This window comes from Apodemus sylvaticus, chromosome 19, assembly GCF_947179515.1.
Source record: "Apodemus sylvaticus chromosome 19, mApoSyl1.1, whole genome shotgun sequence".
NCBI classification, from domain to species: Eukaryota; Metazoa; Chordata; class Mammalia; order Rodentia; family Muridae; genus Apodemus; species Apodemus sylvaticus.
This window is the reverse complement of record NC_067490.1, coordinates 17,509,388-17,529,146: the sequence shown is the minus strand read 5'-3', so window position 1 is coordinate 17,529,146 and position 19,759 is coordinate 17,509,388. Positions and strand designations below refer to the sequence as shown.

Below are 19,759 nucleotides of genomic sequence, written 5' to 3'. Positions count from 1 at the left end.
ACTTCCCAGAAGAAGCCTCATGCCAGGGCTATGAGCATCTTTAGCACACTGTTGGTAATTTCAGAATGTGGAGACGTGGAAAATGTGCCTTATCGGGGAATCATCTTCTGCGCCCTTCAGAAATCACTTATGGTTGGAAATGGGGTCTGTTGTACATGCTTCCCAGTGTGGATCTCTTTATGTGGTGTGTACATGCGTGTGCGCATGAAGCTGTGTGTGTATATGGCGTGGCTAGATTGACTGGCTAGGATTCCTCTGGTTTCTGCCTTCCTGCTGCTGCCATTGATGGTGTATGTTGTGATCATAAAAAGAGAAAGAGACATAAGAGTATGTTCTATGGGGTGTGGGGGAAGGGGGACCCTTCCCCCTGAAGGACCAGCCACACGATGGTATAATATAGAATAGAGTTTATTCAGGGCATGGGGAGGGGAGTTGAGAGGGTAGTAGGAGGGAGGGAGGAGAGAAAAGTAGAGGCCAGCCATGATCGCGTGGAGAGAGGGGGAAGGGAATGGGGAGAGAGGAGAGCCCAAGAGGGAACAAGAGAACAAGAGGATAAGAGAGAAGAGGGGCAAGCCTCCCCTTTTACAGTGGGCCAGACCTGCTTGGCTGTTGCTAAGTAATTGGGGGGCGGGGGATACCTGGCTGTTGCCAGGTAACTGTGGGGTGGAGCTTAGACAGAATCCTAACAGTGTCCACTGTACCTTGTCAGACATTTTTGTGAGGGTGCTGGGATTGAACTTGACAAGCCCTTTACACGGCCAGCTGTGTGCGCCCACATCTCCCAGGTGTTTCTGATCACACGCAGGATCTGCTTTCTGGTCCCTCCTCCCGTGGTGGCAGGATCTGCTTTCTGGTCCCTCCTCCCGTGGTGGCCGGGTGCTTGTGCCTGTAGCCTGGTCTTACCTGTGAGCTGCAGCGTTGTAGCCTTTGTGGTGTGGGGGAGTTTGAAGCCAGTGTGTGGGAATGGTGAGCCTTCCCTCGTGATGCACAGTCCTCCAGCACTCTTAAGAGGAGGAAGAAGTCAGAAGATGCTTGGGGTATTTGATTCAAAGTCCACTGCAGTGTAGACAATGAGATAAACAGGGGAGGGCTGGAGGTGTGGGTGCTTTTCCTCGAGGGTAGCACTTCTGTCTCCTTCCTCTGTAATAATGTCTTCCAAGCTTTTACGTATTGTATGTGTAACTTAACATATGCTGGTGTTTACAATAACTAGGCAGGGGAGGGAGGGAGAGAGGAAGGGAGGGAGAAGGGGGGGGGGAGATTAATTACATTGGCCTCTCTGTTGTCTCTCTTACTCCCTGAGACTAAGCCCTGGGCTAATCTCATTACCTCAGTTGCTGGTATCAGTTTGTGTGTGTGTGTGTGTGTGTGTGTGTGTGTGTGTCTGTCTGTTTGTATGTCTGTCTGTCTGTGTAGGCCTGAGTAGGCCTGTGCACTTAAATGCCTGGGAATGTGGAGGCCATAGCTCAGCCTTTGATAGTGTTTGTCAGGAACCATTCACCTAATCTTTCTGCACACATTCTCTTGCTGGGACCTGGGGTTTACTGATTAAGCTGGCTGGTTAGCCAGCAAGTCCCAGGGAGCTGCTTGTCCCCACCTCCATCGTTCTGGGATTGCAAGTGCAGTCCCCACACCTGGCTTTTTGCACCGGTCCTGGGGTCCGTAGTCAGAGTCTCAGGATGATGTAGCAGGGGCTTTACTGAGCCCCACTGTGGCTTCTTGTTCCTTCCCACAGACAACTGGTTTTTGTTTTATTTTTAAATAGAACAGGATCTTCTGGGGGCCCCCTCCTCAACTGTACCCCAGCCATGCTGTGACCTCCACTTCCATACTGACCTTGGGCCCTAGTCCTAGCATCAGAAGCCCTTACTGTTCCCATTCCTCCTGACTGCCTCAGCTGGGACATAGCCGGGCCGGGCTATGCGGAAAGCGGTAGCAGGCTTCCTCCTCCTGTTCCCGACTCTTCCCGCAGGGCCCCAGTAAAGTTGTCTGCTGAAAGCTTTTGGGAGACCGTGCGTCTGGGACACAGTGCTTGTTTGATTCTGTTTGCTCTTCCCTTTCGTGTTTACTTTTTAAAATCTCAGCATCAGGAGATATAGTTCATGGAATGGTGAACTGTTGTCTACTTACTGTAGATAAGCTTTCTCGGGTTGGATATTAAAGAGGACTTTTTTGTTTTTTTGGTTTTCGAGATGGTTTCACCGTGTAGCCCTGGCTGTCCTGAAACTCACTCTGTAAGAGCAGGCTGGCCTTGAACTCAGAAATCCACCTGCCTCTGCCTCCCAGACTGCTGGGATTAAAGGCGTGCACCACCACTGCTCGGCTAAACAGGACATTCTATCTATCTATCTGTCTGTCTGTCTATCTATCATTTATCTATTCAATGTATATTAGTACACTGTAGCAGTATAGATGGTTGTGAGTCATCATGTGGTTTCTTGGAATTGAACTTAGGACCTCTACTCTCTCCGGCCCTAAGATTTACTTATTATTTTATGTAAGTACTCTGCAGCTGTCTTCAGACACACCAGAAGAGGACATCAGATCTCATTAGGGATGGTTGTGAGCCACCATGTGGTTGCTGGGATTTGAACTTAGGACCTTCTGAAGAGCAGTCCGTGCTTTTAACCGCTGAGCCATCTCTCCGGGCCTAAAGAAGACATTTTAATACTGATAAAATACTAAAAAATTGTTACTACTCTTCTGGGGATAAAACTCGGTGCCAGTTCTTCCTGTCAAGGTGCCAGAGTGGTGAGGAGTGGGGAGTGAGTGGGGAGGTCGGTGGGAATTTAGTTCGGGATGTATTTTTTGACGGCTCTTATTCTTTGACCATCTGTTTTTGACCTGGCTGTTTTGAGCCTACCGGGCTCCAGCCCCCCCTCCCTCTCCTTAAGACTTCTCCCCTGCTACCCTCATTGGATCTTCCTCCTTTTTTTTTCCCCCTCTAAAGCACAGAGTCCCGCTTTGCGCCCCCTGCAGGGAGGAGGCTGTCATCAGGGCTCGTACACATGTTCGGCATTGTGGATCGCACTGCTTCTTGGGAATTTTAAAATCACGTTTTCCCGTCCTGCATTTAGGCAGCTGTGTGTAGGCTAAAGTTTCACTATAACAGTACCCTTTGATGTTAGGGAACACATTCCTTCCTGCTGCGTGGTAGGTGTTGGTGGTAGTCTAGTACCACTGCGTCAGTCTGAAACTGGAGATTAGAAGCAGGGGGTTTGCCCTAATAGGATCTCTTGTTTCAGAAAACCACACACCAGAGACTGGAGCCGCAAGGCGCAGGAGGCAGGGACAGGCCTTTATTCAGACTATGTGGTGTTATAGCGAGGGTCTCTAACCAGTGTTTGCTTTCCCCGAGAGACACAGGCTTAGACTTGGGATTGCTTCCCACAGAAAACTTGAAAATGTAATTCCAGTGTGTGGAATGCCTTCCGGGGTAGGCAGATGTTGTCTCGGAAGCTCCCTTGGCCGTGCCTCCCGGAACTTTCTGTCTTCTGACTCCCTTCCACATCTGTACGATTTTTTTCCCACTTGGAAAGTTTATCCATCTGATTCAGATCTCCTGGCTCAATCCTGGCGAGCTTGTCATAGTTCTTTTGGGCGAGCAGATCTCTACTAGACTGTATTTTTAAAATCTATCTAGAATCGCTCGATCTATCTTGTCTGCCTGCCCATCTATCTAGAGTCACTCGATTTATCTTGTCTGCTTGTCCATTTTCCATCTGTTTATCAGTCCATCAATCTCTATGATCTCTTTGTGTGTATATGATGTGTGCGTTTGTACATATGCACTGCACACATCCCACAGGAGCATGTAGAGATCTGATCACAAGACAGGTGTGTTTCCTTGCCTCCCAGACCCCGTTTGTGGCTGCAGGTATCAGACCTGCTGGTCTGAGAGCTTCCAGAGATTGTGGCTTTTTTATTTATTTGTTTGTTTGTTTATTTATTTTGCTTCACTTCCCATGTCGGATGAATATGGAGGTTACAGATACCTTCGTCTTATTAAGGTTTAAGTGAGTCTTGGCGCCTCAACTCAGGTCCTGTGTGGCAAGCATTTTACTCTCTCCTCGGCTTTAAACATTGTTTCTCTTACTGATGAACGCACACTTTGGGCCTCCCAAAGGCCAGTCACCAGTGCGCTCCTCGGAAGCACTTCTGCCCTGGTTTCTGTGTTCCGGTGTCTTGTAGCGTACCTGGGGGATGACCCAGATCTCTTCAGTAAAGAAGTTGGGATCCTACTGTGGTTTTCAGGCTGTCTTCTCCCTGCTGAACGCCAGTGGTCTGAAGCCCGTTGACAGGTTTTCGTTTGTTCGTAATTATGGTGACAATATTCTATGGTCAGGAACCAAGGGTCAGGACTCAATCCCTGGAGTACTGACTTAATATTGTATTGTATTAAAGTTGTGTCAGTGCAGTCCAGTGTTGGTACCACTGGCTGGACAGCAGAGTGTGGCGGACTTGATGTCCACAGCTTCCAGAGCAGAGTAGTGCTCCCTAATTGCAACAGCTCCTCATGCTGTACACAACCCCAACCATAACATTATTTTCATCGCTTCTTCCTAACTGTAATTTGCTACTGTTAGGAATTACAGTATAAATATCTGATAGGCAGTTTGTCTCCTATGCCACCCCCAAAGGGCTTACGACCCACATGTTGAGAGCCACTGGTTTGGCATCTCTTGTCTTAATTTCCAGAGGCCACTTGGATTCCTTGATGCTGGTTCCGCACTGCGATTCTCTGGCTTCTTCCGTGCTTTGCTTTTTCCACTCTGAGGTTTCTGGAGGCACCGGCCCCACTCGGGGAAGCAAGGCTGACAGATGCTAGGCTAACCTCACTTCGGCCCTTCCCTGCGCAGCCGGTGTCCGGTTGCCGATGGACAGGTTGTGTAAATTCGAGTGGGGACGTTTCCACAAACGCCAGATGTCTACCTCTGTACTGCTTACACCATGGGTCACTTTTGTAAATGAAGTCTTTCAAAATGGTTACTTTAATACACGAAACGTGGCCTAACAGGAGATAGCGTGGGATCCGCCTCAGTGAATAGAGCACAGAGGTCAGATCCCCAGGGTCGTGTCAGTGCCAGGGAGGAGGGGGACATGGTGGCCCGCTTGTGTGTGGTGGCAGATGGAGTAGTCTGGGATCAGGGAAGACACCCCATGTCACTCAGACCCATGTAACAACTCCACATACAGCAATACACACACACACAACGTGTCTTGATGACTAGTTCCCCGTGCTTAGCTGGGTTGTGGAGAGCAGGAGGTAAGCTGTTCAGGTTTTTTCATCGCACACTAATATGTCCCTTTGTCACCTTCCTAGCAAGTGTAATGTCCTGACTCTTCCTGTCCCTTTACCATGTTACTGTGGTTTTGTGGCATGGTTAATTTGTTGGCTGTATTTGCCTGGTAAATGTGTAAGGAAATGAGTGTCTACACATAGGTACTTTGCCAGCCACTGACTGCTGCCTCTCTCTCTCCTTCCAGCATGCGAGTCGGGCTTACCTGGCTGCCTGTTGGACACAGGCTGAGTCCCAGCGCGTTTGGGGAACATTCGTTCCTCATGAAGAAATCCTTAGTCGGTTATAACTGTCCTTACTAATTTTGAAGGCTAGCCAGACCTTCCCCAACTTATTATAGAGACTCCAGAGTGACAGTACATTGATTTTTAAAATCTTGAATGAAGCCCAGAGGTCCCTTTGGAATATTCAGGATAAGGGATGTTGAAATACGTTTTTGTAGCTCCTTACACATGAGGTGTGTGTGTGTGTGTGTACACGTGTACGTACACGAGTGTTGTTTGGGAAGTAAGCTACTTGCCCAGGGAGTGTTAGACTGCATTCTCCAGTCTCGGGGTTTCAACAGATCTGCACTCCCTACCCAGATGTTTGGAAGCTGGACGTCCCATGACCAGATACTGGCCTGGGCGGTTTCTTAGCCTTCAGGGAATCCTTGCTAGATTCTTCCAGTTTCTCCCAGCCCAGAGTTTTCCTGGCCTGGAGCATTTCAGTTCCTATCTCTAGCTTCAGTGCTGCTGCCCTCTACCCCCACCCCTCCTGTGTTTCTGGTTTCTCTTGTTAAGGACTTCAGGAGTCATAGTAGGACCCACCCTCATGACCTCATCTTAGCTTTATCTGCAGCTTTATTTCCAAATAAGGTCACTCTCAAGACTCATTGGTCCTTGGGAATCAGGACTTTGACCTATCTATCTGGAGGGACCCACTTCACCCCATAACTGGTGTGGAGTATGGAAAATAATTCCAAGCAAGGACTTGGATAATGAAACGCTGCCTGCCGGTGGGCTGGCCCAGCGGATCCTTCAGACCCAGCTGTGAACGAACAGTCTCAGGAAGTGTGTGATAAGGCCAAGAGGCCCGATAGAGTGCCAGGCAGCTTGGCTGGGTGTTTGGCCAAGTGGCTGTAATTCTTGGTTTTCAGTCTTTGGGGAATTGTATTTACAGAATTCAGGACCACCGTAATCCATTGTACTGGGCAGCAAGCTTTCTAGGAAACTCCTTTGGGAGAGATTGGGGGTCTTTCTACTCTCTCTTATTTTGCCAGCCCCAAACTGGAATGTTCTACTACAATAGAACACACACACAGACACACACACACCTTAGGGTCACAAGGAGGTAATGTAATCTTGCCCCTGTACTGCGGTGTCCATGCAGAAGAAAACCTTCACATGGGAAATTGGTCCTCGTGAGCAAGGTTTATAGTCTTCCTTTCCCTCAGGAAGGCTTGAAAGAGCTTTACATATCCACAGAACACCAGCCAGCTGTCTGTCTGTCTGTCTGTCTGTCTCTCTTTTTTGGGACAGGGTTACTCTGTATAGCCCTGGCTGTCCTGGAACTCACTCCGTCACACTCCTAGACCCTTACTTAGGGCATAGGATGCAGCTATGGGCTGAAATGAATAACCAGGGCCACATGGATCAGCTGGGACAGTATAGGATCCGGTTTGCAGCCTGGTCTTTATAGCAGCACAGCAGAAGCTTTGGGAATGATGGCAGCATCCAGCAGTAGGGAGGTAAATGCCACCACCGTCGTCACTGTCTCTTGCTCACACATCTGTTGTCAATATGGCTTCTTTTCAAGAAGTTGATCCGTGTCCTGCACTTGGATAATTGCATTTGCTCTTGGTCACCAGTGCGACTGAAGCTGCATCTGAGTGCACATCCCGCGCTGTCTGCAAAGGGAGCTGGGGACAGGTCATAGCATTGCCTAGCTGTTGCTTAGATCCTGGGTGTGATTAGGAAGCAGGATGCTAGATAGGGCGGTTCTGGGGGGACCCTCAGGTGGGGATCTTGTGACACCTTCCTTATCTCTTCACACCTCAGAGCTAATCCCTGTTGGGCAGCTTTTCACATTGTAGCCTAGTTTGGGTCGGTTTGATTAGCTCCTTGCTACCTGGGTGGGCCACCAGCACTGCTGTGTAAAGAAGGACCTTGTTTGGCTGTTTTGGGGGAAGATCTTTATTTTTTTGGTTTTTCGAGACAGGGTTTCTCTGTGTAGCCCTGGCAGACCTGGAACTCACTCTGTAGACCAGGCTGGGTTCCCTCAGTGTTAGACCGTGACCTTTCCTCCTCTAAGCTGCTTTTGATTCAGGGTGTTTTATCACAGCAACAAAGACAGAGTTAGAGCAAATATATTGACAGTTTGTTTTCAAAGTTTTTATCAGCATATGTGCTGGCTAGTTTTATATCAATTTGACCAGAGGTACAGTCTAGAGGGGGGAACCTCAGTAAAGGAAATGCCTCCATTAGATCTGGTTGTAGGGAGGCCTGTAGGGCGTTTTCGCAGTGATTTGGGCAGCCCATTGTGGCTGGGGCTATCCCTGGGTTGGTGGTCCTGGGTTCTGTGAGAAAGCAGGCTGAGCAAGTCACCGGGAGCAAGCCAGTCTGCAGCACCCCTCCATGACCTCCATCGGCTGCTTCCAGGTTCCTGCCCTGAGTTGAGTTCTTGTCCTGACTTCCTGTGATGGCAGTGATGGGGAAGTACAAGCCAAATACATCCTCTCCTCCCCAAGTTGCTTTTAGGTCCTGGTGTTTCATCACAGCAATAGAAACCTTGAGCGAGACTGCATATATTAGTTCTGGCATTTCCACACACCTGTCTGAAATGCCTTTAGGTAATAATACCCTTTATTTTCTCTTGGCACTTTCCGTTCAGCTGATCCCTTCCCTGGTCCTGTACTTCCAGGTCTTCTGTTTTTGCTACGTTTCTAGAACTTTACGTCCGTTCACGCCCGCTCCCCCAGGTCTCTGTAATGTGTGGTCTATTCTGTTAGGATTCTGTTATGTTCTTTACTGTTTTGGATATTATTCATCGTATAATATGTCTGAATACCCAGGGAAAATGCTTCTCACCGTGGCTGTATGACTTTTGGCTAATGTTTTTCATTATGTAGTATTTTACTAAGAATAAATGGACTGTAAGACATGTTCAAGTTTCAGAGCACAAGAAGAGCTGTGCTCTCCCTGGTCTGCACCCCACGATGGCTCCCACAGACGTGGATGCCACCCCCCTGTGAAATGGCCCATGTTTATCCCCCACCCCTTATTCCACATGGATAAACCTAAATCGGTTATTTTCCAACGTCTATTTTTATCTTTTTTAAGTGCTTGAGAGTGCTCACATGGTTGCAGTACCTGCAGAGAACAGAAGGGGGCATCAGATTCCCTGGCGCTACAGGCAGTTGTGAACAGCCTGAGCGGGCTGCTGGTAATAACTCAGGGCCTTTGCAGGAACCAAGTACTCTTAACCACTGAGCCATCTATCTAGCCCCTCACTAGATCGGTTCATCACCTAGTCTGCTTTTTTAACTTTAATGAGGAGATGTGAGTTTCTCCTGTAGCTTTAATAATAATAATGATAATAATAATAACAATAACAACAATAACAATAACAATAATAACAATAATATCATAATATAAACATTATATACTTATTATTATTACTATTATTAATTCAGCACTATTTCTTAGGTTGGTTCATGACGTATTTAGCTGTTTCTTTGGACTTTATTGCCTTTTGGTTCCTTTGACTCTGCCATTTCCCTTCTGACTAGCTTTTTTAGGGGTTCCTGGTATGTCATGTGCACAAAGAAGCTATTTCTTTGAGGCACAGGGCAAGATTTTTCCAGGCAGCTATGCAGAGTCGGCATGGTACCCCGGAGAGAGTAACAATATTTAGTTTTTTAGAGCACCTGGCCGGTTTCACACTGCCATCTGTAGTAAGTGGAGAATTCCCATGAGTCTTTGTTCTTGTCGAGATTTGATTTTTTTTTCTTTTTTAATCTACCATCTTAATTCTCAGCAGTCTAGAGTGTGCAGATGGTGGTCTTACTTAGTCGCTTTCGAGGATGGTTGTGGCTGTTTGAAAGTGTGGTCCTTCAGGTAGTCGGCAACACAGCCTATCTGGATCATTTTCCCATGAAATTGAAAGTTGCTTTTAACAGTAATCGAGTCTTCCTTGCCCTGGGAAGGTGGGTGGGGGCCGCAGGTGGGAAAGCCCTTGGATTCCGATTCTGGGGAACTGTCTCTAGTCTTCCCTCTGAAGTTTAATCTTTTCTTCAGTCTGAAGGTCTGTCTGTTTCCAGCTTACAGTTTTCTGCCTCGCCCTTTAGCCACCCCGCCCCTTCAGCGGCCCCGCCCCCTCACAGGCTCCGCCCCTTGGCTGCCCCTACTCTTAGAGCATTTTTGTCATCGCTGCTGTATATAAACTCTGCAGTTCCTAAATCTGGAAGATCACATCCAAATCTTTTTCTCATAGTTTTACCACTTGGATTTTGTGCTTAGATTTTTCTGATTTTTGTCATTCCCCAGTGAATGGTAAACATTGTGCACAGAGTCCGGAGCCGGCCACGTTCATACCGCACCACCTCCTCTGTCTGCGCTGAGGCCGGCTGCGGCAGTTTGCCAGGATTTTGTCTCTTCCCTCTCGTAGGCCGTAGATTCTTTCCGCTGAGGGCTTCTCTCGCTCTGTGTCCAGAGCCTGTGGTACACACTCTCCCGGGCCTCAGGCTCCATCTCTAAGCTTTGGGAGTCTTCTAGCACCTGGGTCTAGTGTCTGGGGAGAGCTGTGGATCGTCGTGGGTCGCTCCTTGTGGCTGGGCATGGCTGAGTCTGGCCATTGGTTCTTCAGGGAGTGCTGGAAGGTGCAGCCCTGGAGAACAGGGCCTTTTCCATATATAATGGCTTTCCTCCTCTGGTACCACAACTCTGCCTCAAGTCTTGGGCAGCAGAGACCTCCCTGCCTGTCTCCCGGGTGGCTTAGTGCCCAAGTCACAGGGATGGCAGTACAGGTCAGCCTCGAGTAGTTTGTCTTGTCTACACTGCTGGGGGCAACTGTTGTTCTGTCTGCACAGCTTGCCTGGGTTTGGTGTGGAATCCCACGGCAGGGGGCTTCTGATGAATGGCTTCTTTCCTTGATGTGACTTTTTCAAGGTTTTCCTGCTGTGGCTTGGGTCATGACCTCGTTCTTGGTGGCGGAATGACATTCTATAGATGGGCATTTAGGCAGTCTCTACTTCTTGGCCTTCAAGAATGCTTCTTCTGAATGATTCTAATGTATACAATTGGATATGAGTTTTGTGGGGAAGCATGTTTTTATATTTCTAAGAACACTGAAGCACTGTGGTGAGCTGTGTAGACTTGAAGTGCATGTGTGTATGTAACCATGTAAATATCTATTTACTTATTTATTTACCTATTAAGATAGGGTCTCACTATAGGACCCTGGCTGCCCCTGAACTTGCACTGTAGACCTGTCTGGCCTCTTAACTCACAGATCCACCTGCCTCTTCCTCTTGAGGTCTGGGTTAAGAGGTGTGTGCCACCAGTCCCAGATCCACCTTGTTTTTTGAGACAGCCTCTCTCCCTTGAATGTGCATCTTACCAGCTGAGGAGATTGTCTGGCAGGCAAGCCCCAGGGGTCCTCTTGTCTCGGACTCTGAAAGATATCCTTGTGGTCAGCTTTTTATGTAGGGACTGGGCTCGCAGAGACCAGTCCTCGAGTTTGTAAGGCAAGTTTTTAATGAGCTGAGCCATCCCCCCAGTCCAACCAAATCATCTCTGTGTGCCTTCACACCGCCTCAGACGGAGGTGACATTCACATTTAATAAAGGAGAAAACAGTTCCTTGAAGGGATCAGGGTCGTGACCCCACTGGGGCCACATGGTTAGAAGAGGCCACACACCTATTTTGAGAAACAGCCTCACTAGGGTCTCAACTGCATATGAACCTCCCCAAGAGTGAGGTCTGTTTGTCGCCGATCTGTTAGACCAGTCCAGTTTACGGGCTTGTGACATGCCCGCACAAGTGAGCCAGGGTCTCATTCTGAGTCACTTGTTGATTTGGTGATGTTGGATTCTTACGGTTGGGGCAGTAGCCTTTCTCTGTAGCTTATTTGACAGGCGCCCACGGGCTGATAAAACTTGGAAACTGTTAGGGTTCTTTTAAGTCTCAAGAGCTTAAAGATGCTGGTGCCTGCAAAGCGAATGTGGGCATTGTCTGTCTTTCTGTCCTACGGTCCTGGGACCTTGGTTTGGGATAGAGTAGTAGCACTGTAGCAGTCTGTCTGTCTGTCCCCCCTCATCCCCCCCTCCGTGTGTGTGTGTGTGTGTCTGTGTCCTGGAATGGAATTAGTGCTTTAATTTTGTCAATTGCTTTTGCTGCAGACTAGTGGGTAGGATAGGGAGGGGCCATACGTCAGCCGCTCGCTGTAGACAGGCGAGGAGGAATCTGAGTGTGGAATGGGGAAATCCTCTCTCTGAGCATTTTGTCGGAATGGTGGTACATCTGGCTTGTGTCTGGTGTCACTGACACACTCAAACAGATTTCCGCAGAAAAGTGGCTTGTGTCGCTAAGCTGATTGGTATAGCCAGTACGGAAGCTAATCCCATGAGGCCCTGCCAGCTGTTGGCCGCAAGGGATCCGGTTAAATTCCGAGCATCTGCTGGGGCAGTCAGTAAATGCAAGCTGTACCCCACAAATAACGGTTCAGGAAGAATGGGGTGTTACCCAGTTGCCTGGCAGTGTATCCATGGTTCCTGCCGACCTAACAATGTGCTGTCAGATGCTAATCAAACTCAGGTGCCGTTGTTGTGGTGGTGGCTTTTTTTGTGGTGGTTTTGTTTCTTTTTTGGTTTGGTATTGTTTTATCTTTTGAGACACAGTCAGAACTCTGTAGCCCAGGATAGCTCGGAACTCAGATTCAGTACCTTCTTTAGTTCCCCAACCGCTGAGCAAGCCGTGAAGCTTTTTAAAACTTAGATCTTGGGACAGCAAGGTGGCTCTGTTTTTAAGACTGACAATCTGAATTTGATTTCCTGGAACTCCTATGGTGAACTCAGATGGTGGACTCCCACAAAGATATCCTCTGACCTGTACATGCCTGACGGGACACAAGTCCCTTCCCAACCCCCCCCCCCAAAAAAAAAAAGTTTAGATCATTAGTGACTATACAGTAGGATAGCAATTTAAAATTCTATTATGGTATCTGGGTGCATATGTGTCTGTGTAGCAGTTGTGTGCCTGCAGGAGTTCTTGGACACCCTGGAAGTAGAGTTACAGATGGAATTGAGAGTCGCTATGTGGATTCTGGGAGCTGAACCGAGGTCCTCTGAAAGAGCAGCTGGTGCTCTTAACCACCGAGCCGTCCATCTCTCCAGCCCTAGAATAATGAGCGTAATATACTCAACTGTCTGGATTCCCACGCATTGACAGCTCATGACTCTTGGTTGCTGAGGCAGACCACAAGTCACAACTAAGTCACAACAATCGCTAAGTCAGTGCTCTGGGTTCTGTTAGCTGTCTGTCGCACATTGCCCTGATGTACCTGAGGCTGTGGTCAAGCACAGGTTTCCCTGTACTTTCACACTTTGGGGGACTGGCCCACCATTTATTGAGTCTGGCAGATGTTCTATCAACCTGCGTGGTTCTGGTTTGTTTGGGCTCTTGGGTTTTCTCATCGGCAGTGAATGCTATAGCTGATAGTTGATGGTTCTCCAAAATGTCATCAGTACCCGTCACTAACGTTGACAGCACTGCTGTCAAATCTCTGCCCAGGCGGTGGTAACTCAGGACGAAGATCCCGTCTGAGGGTCGTTCCAGGCTTGCTTTCTCCACAGAGTTGATACATCTCTCCCTTTCTTTTGTGTCCACCTGCTGTTATATTAGAGTTATTTTGCGTAGGGAGGAAAATCATGGTGGGGAGAGATTGTGTGGTCCATTTTAACTTATAGACACCGAGTAGTCACTGCTGGGAGGAGACCATGTTACACGGCCCCGTGGCTGATTGTTCAGAAACCCTTATTTCTGAGCAGCTAGGTTCCTACTAGATATGGAAACGGAATAATGTGCTTCTCAGAGGAAGGACTGAAGGAGCTGAAGGGGATTGCAGCCCCTTAGGAAGACCACCCAGGGCTCCCAGGGACTAAACCACCAACCAAAGAGTACACATGGAGGACCCATGGCTCCAGCCACATATGTAGCAGAGGATGGCCGTGGCGGGCATCAATGGGAGGAGAGGCCCTTGGTCCTATGGAGGCTCGATGCCCCAGTGTAGGGGAATGCTAGAGGGGTGAGGAGGGAGTGGATGGGTGGGTAGAGGAGCACCCTCATAGAGGCAAAGGAAAGACGGGATGGGATAGGGGGGTTATGGAGGGGAGACTGGGAATGGGGATAACATTTGAAATGTAAATAAAAAAAAAGTCCTACAAACACACAAAACAATATTTTTCAATTTGCTTGTTCACATTTTGCTTTGAGACTCACAGAGTGACAGAAGAACCTGGATCCAGTCAGCTTTGAGACGCAGGTTCCGGTTTGAGCTGAGACTCGCTTAGGGCACCGAGATTTTTTCCAGCGTTTCAGATAAGAGGGGAAATAGCTGAGGTAACTGAGGGATGAGAGTCCACCAGGAACCTGATTTATCGCCCTCTGTCTGGGACGAATCCCCCAGCTCGCTCTTTGTTCCTTAGGTCCGCCTCCTCCCTGACCTCTTGTAGGGAACGCCTTGCCAAGATGACTGCATTCAGACTAAATACCAGGGCCTGTTTCAAGATTGGGATGCAAAGAACAAAAGGAGGAAAGACCAAAGTTGAGATGATGCCACACACTGGGTGAAAGCCCACTGCAGTCTTGGGTGGACGTGTGCTTTCTGCGACGTGTGGCTCCTGTCCTGATCTGGTTTGCCTATACATACGTGATACCGTCAGGATTTTGAATGCCGCATCAGACATTGTTCTCAGAGGCACTCTTGAGTATATTTTATATACAATAGGTAATCTTCAATCGTGATCTCATTTCTTACCTGTGCCAGTCAGATGGGCCCAACTAGAACTTAGCACTGCCAGGAAACCTTAGCGGAAGGGGGGCTCTGCATAAGCTCTGATAGCCCCCACAAGGCTTTTTGAGACAAGGTTTTGCTGTGTATCTCAGGCTGTCTTTAAACACGTCATCATCCTGCACCCGCCTCCCAAATGCTGGGATTTCAGGTACCACCGGGATACCCAGCTTCAGATAATCTGCAGTGGGATAATCCTTCGTCTTTAAGCAGGATTTCAGAGTAGTGTTTTCTACTAATGGACTTTGCCTAGGGGAAAAAAATGACTATTTCCAAATAGTGAATAATTTCATTTGCCACAGACCCAATTTCTGACTCCTCTCTGCTTATATCTTAAAACTTGCTCCTTTGTCTGAGGAGAACTGTGTAGAAAACACAACCTTATAAAACATACTTTGTTAATTGTTAAAAAGCTTTTTTTTATTAAAGAGGGTTCCCTTTTTAATTAAAAGGACTTTTCAACTTAATTCAAAGGACTTCACCGTTTTAGAAGGTGTGTTTCAGAGGCTATTAGCATGTTTAGAAGAACTCTTTTTTTTTAAAGATTTATTTATTTATTTTATGTATACGAGTATATCATTGCTGTCTTCAGACACACCAGAAGAGGGCATCAGACTCCCCTACAAATGGTTGTGAGCCACCATGTAGTTGCTGGGATTTGAACTCAGCACCTCTAGAAGAGCAGCCAGTGCTCTTAACCACTGAGCCATCTCTCCAGCCCTGAAGAACTTTTGATGCCATCCACTTCAAAGTACATTCCTCAGCTCTGCAAGCAACCTGGGCACAGGGGTGGCCATTCCCCACTCTCTGGCAACCTGGAGGCCCATATCCATCTTCAGAGTTCTCGTTTCTAAGGCAGCACAGTTTGTCATTCCTTTAACTTGACACAAAATGATGAGACAGAGGAACCACATAGATGAAGATGGAGGTCCGGCCGAAAGTGTCAGGGAAGTGTTAGCTGGAAGCCCTATCAGCTGTAGGCAATATGCAACTACGGAGCTGGTCAGCCCAGTCTGGTCGGAGCCTCCTTTACTGCTTGTGGTGAAACTCCCAGCCCTTTAAGATAACACACGATCTCGTGTTCGTGGTGGAGGTGGGCTTGGTGCTGATGCTGGCTTGTGGCAATACCCATTTGAAATCTCAGCTCCGCCAGCTGAGCAGAGTCTCCTGCCTTTCTCTTCCTTAGCATGCTGAATACCTAAGAGAATTGGACTGTGCCAGGCAGAACCGGGAGAACCAGTAGCACTGTAGATCATAGGCTCAGATATCTAGACTAGGTCTGCAGATATCTTGGATTCTTGCCTATCGTGTGAGCAGGAGATCTTGAAGCTTCTGTATTTGGAAGAAGGGTGGCTGTTGATTTAAAAGATAAAAGTTGAGTTCTTTGCTACTTTCCTTGCCCGTTGCAGGGAGGGAGAGATCATGCTACAAGCTAGTGAAGTTAGGGGCTTGCAAGGGAACCCCAGAAGACTCGGGGTCTGCTTCTGGTATCCTTGGCTGGTCATGGACTTCATAGCTAGTTGAGCCTGTTCATGATGGCGCTCCCAGGAGCGGCCATGCTGACCGGTCTCCGAGTGCCCAGCTTTAGTGCCATTCTGGATTTCAGTGTTGAGTATTAACAAGTGTATTTGGCAGAACTTTTCTAGGAGTTATTGGGAGGACCGCAAGTCTGGGATGTACTGCCATTGAAGCCATAAGAGGGGTAGGTGTGTGTGTGTGTGTGTGTGTGTGTGTGTGTGTGTGTGTGTGTATGTGATGGGGACCCTGGTATTTAGGTGGTGGCAGGTGTGGAGTGTGGTGTCTGTGGGCCCTTTCAGGCTAAAGGCGGTGGCTGCATAGTGTCAGACTCTTTCCCTGTCCTTCTGGCTGTCTGCTGTCAGCAGAGGTGTGGGATTCATGCAGATCTCTCTGCCTGGACTTCGCCGTGTGCTTTGTGCTTGTAAATACCAACAATAGAATTAAAGCATCTATTTGAAATAGGAAGGGGCTGGAGAGATGGGGCCTTGGTTTGATCCCAGCACCCAGATGGTAGCTTATAGTAGTTGTCTATATAATTCTAGTCCCAGGGGATCCAACACTGCCTTTTGGCTTCCACAGGCACAGCACACAGACATCCACGCAGGTGGTGAACACCCATGCACATAAAACAAAAACCTCAAAATTAAAAAAATAATAATTAAAGGGCTGTATATAGAGGAAATAGTTTGAAATGTTGATGTCCTTTCCTTTGTGCCTATTTCTGTCTAAAAGGGACTTTCCTGGAGTGGTTATGACTTGCCGTCTACTAAAGCTTTTGGGGAGGCGTACCCTCTGTGATTGCCCAGCACATCATGGTGGAGTGTTTCCAGTGTGTTTTCAATTCATTTGGCAAGCACCACACCTCTCCCCCCTTGAGTTCCCAGCTAGGAAAGGAAAGTGTAAAAGTTCTCTCTGGTCTTCCCGTTGGCCTCGGCCCCGCCCTGCCCCATAGGTTAAGTTACCACCTTAGGAGAAGTACTCTTCAGGACACGATGCCTCTCCTCCGTGACAGTTCCACGAGCACACAGATGTGCTGAGGTTCATTTAGAGGTAGGGAGGAGGTGTTCACTAGTCAGGCTGCACAGCATCGACTCGGTCCTGTCCGTTACGAGGGGCCTTGCGTGTTCGTGTTTTGATCTTGGGATGCTTCGTGAAATCCAGTCTTTGGTAACTTGATTTTGTTAAAGAAAGATGACACATAGTCCATGGACTCCTAGTGACATTGTTTCTGGTGCCTCTGCTGAAATCTTCTATGTAGGGAGAGGGTATGATGGTTCACAGTTGAAAACAGCTCCTGTTAAAATAGGTACCTCTAGAAAGAAGAGCTGTGCTATTATGTTTGAGAAAATTCCCCGTTCTCACCACATGTTTTTGTTTTGTTCTTCTAATTTTTCTAAACAGCAAGCCAGGGCTGAGCAGGAAGAAGAATTCATCAGTAACACTTTATTCAAGAAAATCCAGGCCTTGCAGAAGGAGAAAGAAACCCTCGCCGTGAATTACGAGAAGGAGGAGGAGTTTCTCACCAATGAACTCTCCCGGAAACTGATGCAGGTAAGGGGTCTGTCTCATGGATTCCCACCTCACCTCCCAGATTGCCTTCCTCTCCCTCTCCAGGAGGAGCACAGCCTGGGCTTTGTGAGGTTTCTAACTACTGGGGCGTGGATCCTTCAGTCCGCGGCTCTGGAGCCCTCCTGCTCAGGAGAGGTTGGAGTGTGCACCTTTGAGTCTTCTCAAGCTCACGTGCACCAGCTAAGCACAGGTGAGGCTGAGCGTGGGTAGCATCGTGGAAATGCAGAGCTCAGCCTCAGAGGGAAGATTCCTTTCTGCTTTGCTGTTGAGTCACAGACATCCCCAGCCCTAGATCGTCTGCACTCCGATGTGCGACCGTGAACTGAGCATGGTCTAACCACGAGCCGTGGGTTCTCAATCGGGTCATGCTGCTGCTGTTAGTTATACAGTAGAGCCGGGGACGGCACACACAGGAGGGTTTGGCTCTGTCTTAGGAATTCAGCCGCCTCCCTGCTCGTGTCACAGAAGTCACTACCGAATATAACTAAAACTCTGCAGCGCTGATCCCGCTCTGGTTCTCCACCTGTGGGTGGAAACGCCCTTGTGGCTGAACCACGCTCTCACGGGTCAACCGAGACCAACAGAAATACCAGACATTTCCATAGCTGTTCACAATAGTAGCAAAATTACAATTATGAAGTATCACAGAAGTAGTTTGATGACTGGGGAGGTCACCACAACACGAGGAACCCGTTTTAGAGGGTTGCACACAGCATCAGGAAGGTTGAGAACCTCTGTTTGTTGGGACTAGTTTATATGTTGATTTAAGAATAAAGAAGATACCAAGGCACAGGGGGTAGAAGCGTTTGTATTTCCCGTTGACCAACATCACAGGCAGGGTACATTCACTGCGACGGAGAAGGTGCTTCAACGAGGTCCCCTCTAAGAAGATTCTGGTGGCCTGTCACTCCCCTAGTCTCCTCCTCCTCCTCCTCCTCCTCCTCCTCCTCCTCCTCCTCCTCACAGAGGTCCTTCCAGGAAGCTTTGGTGCCCAGAAGCTTCACACTAAGATGGTTCATTCATCCAGGAAGCGACCCTCCCCCCCCTTGTTTTCTTTTTCTTTCCTAGTCATAAATTAACGACAACGCTGCAGTTTTATTCCAGTAGCGGCTGTCGATAGGGACTGAGACAGATGCCCGGGAACAGTAGTCATTAGCAGATGCTTATAGCAGAATGCTTTGCATAATTTTTCTTAAATTATTCATTTGCATTGTGATTTAGAGAGAAGAGAGGGCAGACTGATTTGACTTACTGGGGCCCATGTTGTCACTAGTAGACGGTTTATTCTTTATGCTGTTTCTAGACGTATAGGGACACGGTTACAGCTTGTTTGGCCATGTCCTGTGTTTAGCCGTGCCTGTCAGGTGTCCCCATTTTTAACAATGTAAGAAGCCCGCTTTCTTACTGAACTTACGTTGTTAGTATTTGGCTGAATCGTGTTAACAGTGAGAACCCAGCTAGTGAGCTTTGTTTGCTCTAAAGATAGTCGCCTCTGTGTTTGAAATTGGCCCCCCATTCACCCTTAACAGCCCATTGCCTTTCGGGTAACATTAGTGTTCCTTCCTGTAAGATACAAAAGAAAGAGAAAAATGTGAGAGTCATAGGAAGCAGCCATGGTGGCACACCAGGCACAAGATGGCTTGGACCTAGTGTTTTACAAATCCAGCTCTACCCTAAGAGAACTGTGGTGGCGGTCTCTACAGTCCTTAAATCCAAATATGCATATATTACGAAACTAAGTCCAACCCTCAATTTTTCTTTCCAAAGAGAATAAATAGTGTCTGAACTGTATAACACACTGAACGGATCCTGATTCTGCCTACCATGCATAGTATGAGGTCTGAGACTTTGTGGGGTGGTGTCTGGCGTCCGCCCTAAGTCACAGCAGAGTGTGGTCAGCAGGTGTGTCCCAGACCATACTGCCAGACTCTCCCGTTGGATATAGAGGCTTAGCATGGTCCTAGACAGTTTCTCAAGGGTTTTTGGCTTGGGTTTTTAGGCCTTTCAGTGGCAGTCAGTTGTTGACTTGGCTAAATGTGAACACTTTGAGGGTGTAATTTGATGGTGTTATACACGTTAGCATCCGATGATATCCCTGTCCTCCGTCTTCAGAATGCTTTCAAGCTGAAACTCCTAACCGGTGAACCAAACACTCCACCTCAGCCTCTTCCGGCTCTTGGGATCTCGAAGGCAATGTGTAGTGTGTTGCTTGAAGGTGGGCGTCTGTGGCTCATCTCCAAGTGACCTTCATTTTACAGTTCTTTTGCTTTTTTGGGGGGGGGGGATTTGTTTTTTTCAAGACAGGGTTTCTCTGTATAGCCCTG

General features: G+C 48.1%; 1 protein-coding gene across 1 annotated transcript in view; it reads left to right on the top strand.

The window, feature by feature from the left end:
- Positions 1–19,759, top strand: part of Ccdc6 (coiled-coil domain containing 6) — a 98,745-nt gene that overhangs the window by 29,924 nt on the left and 49,062 nt on the right. Inside the window, exon 2 of the mRNA XM_052163405.1 lies at positions 17,268–17,417. Coding sequence (XP_052019365.1) covers positions 17,268–17,417 — 150 coding nt within the window. The remainder of the gene's footprint in view (positions 1–17,267; positions 17,418–19,759) is intronic.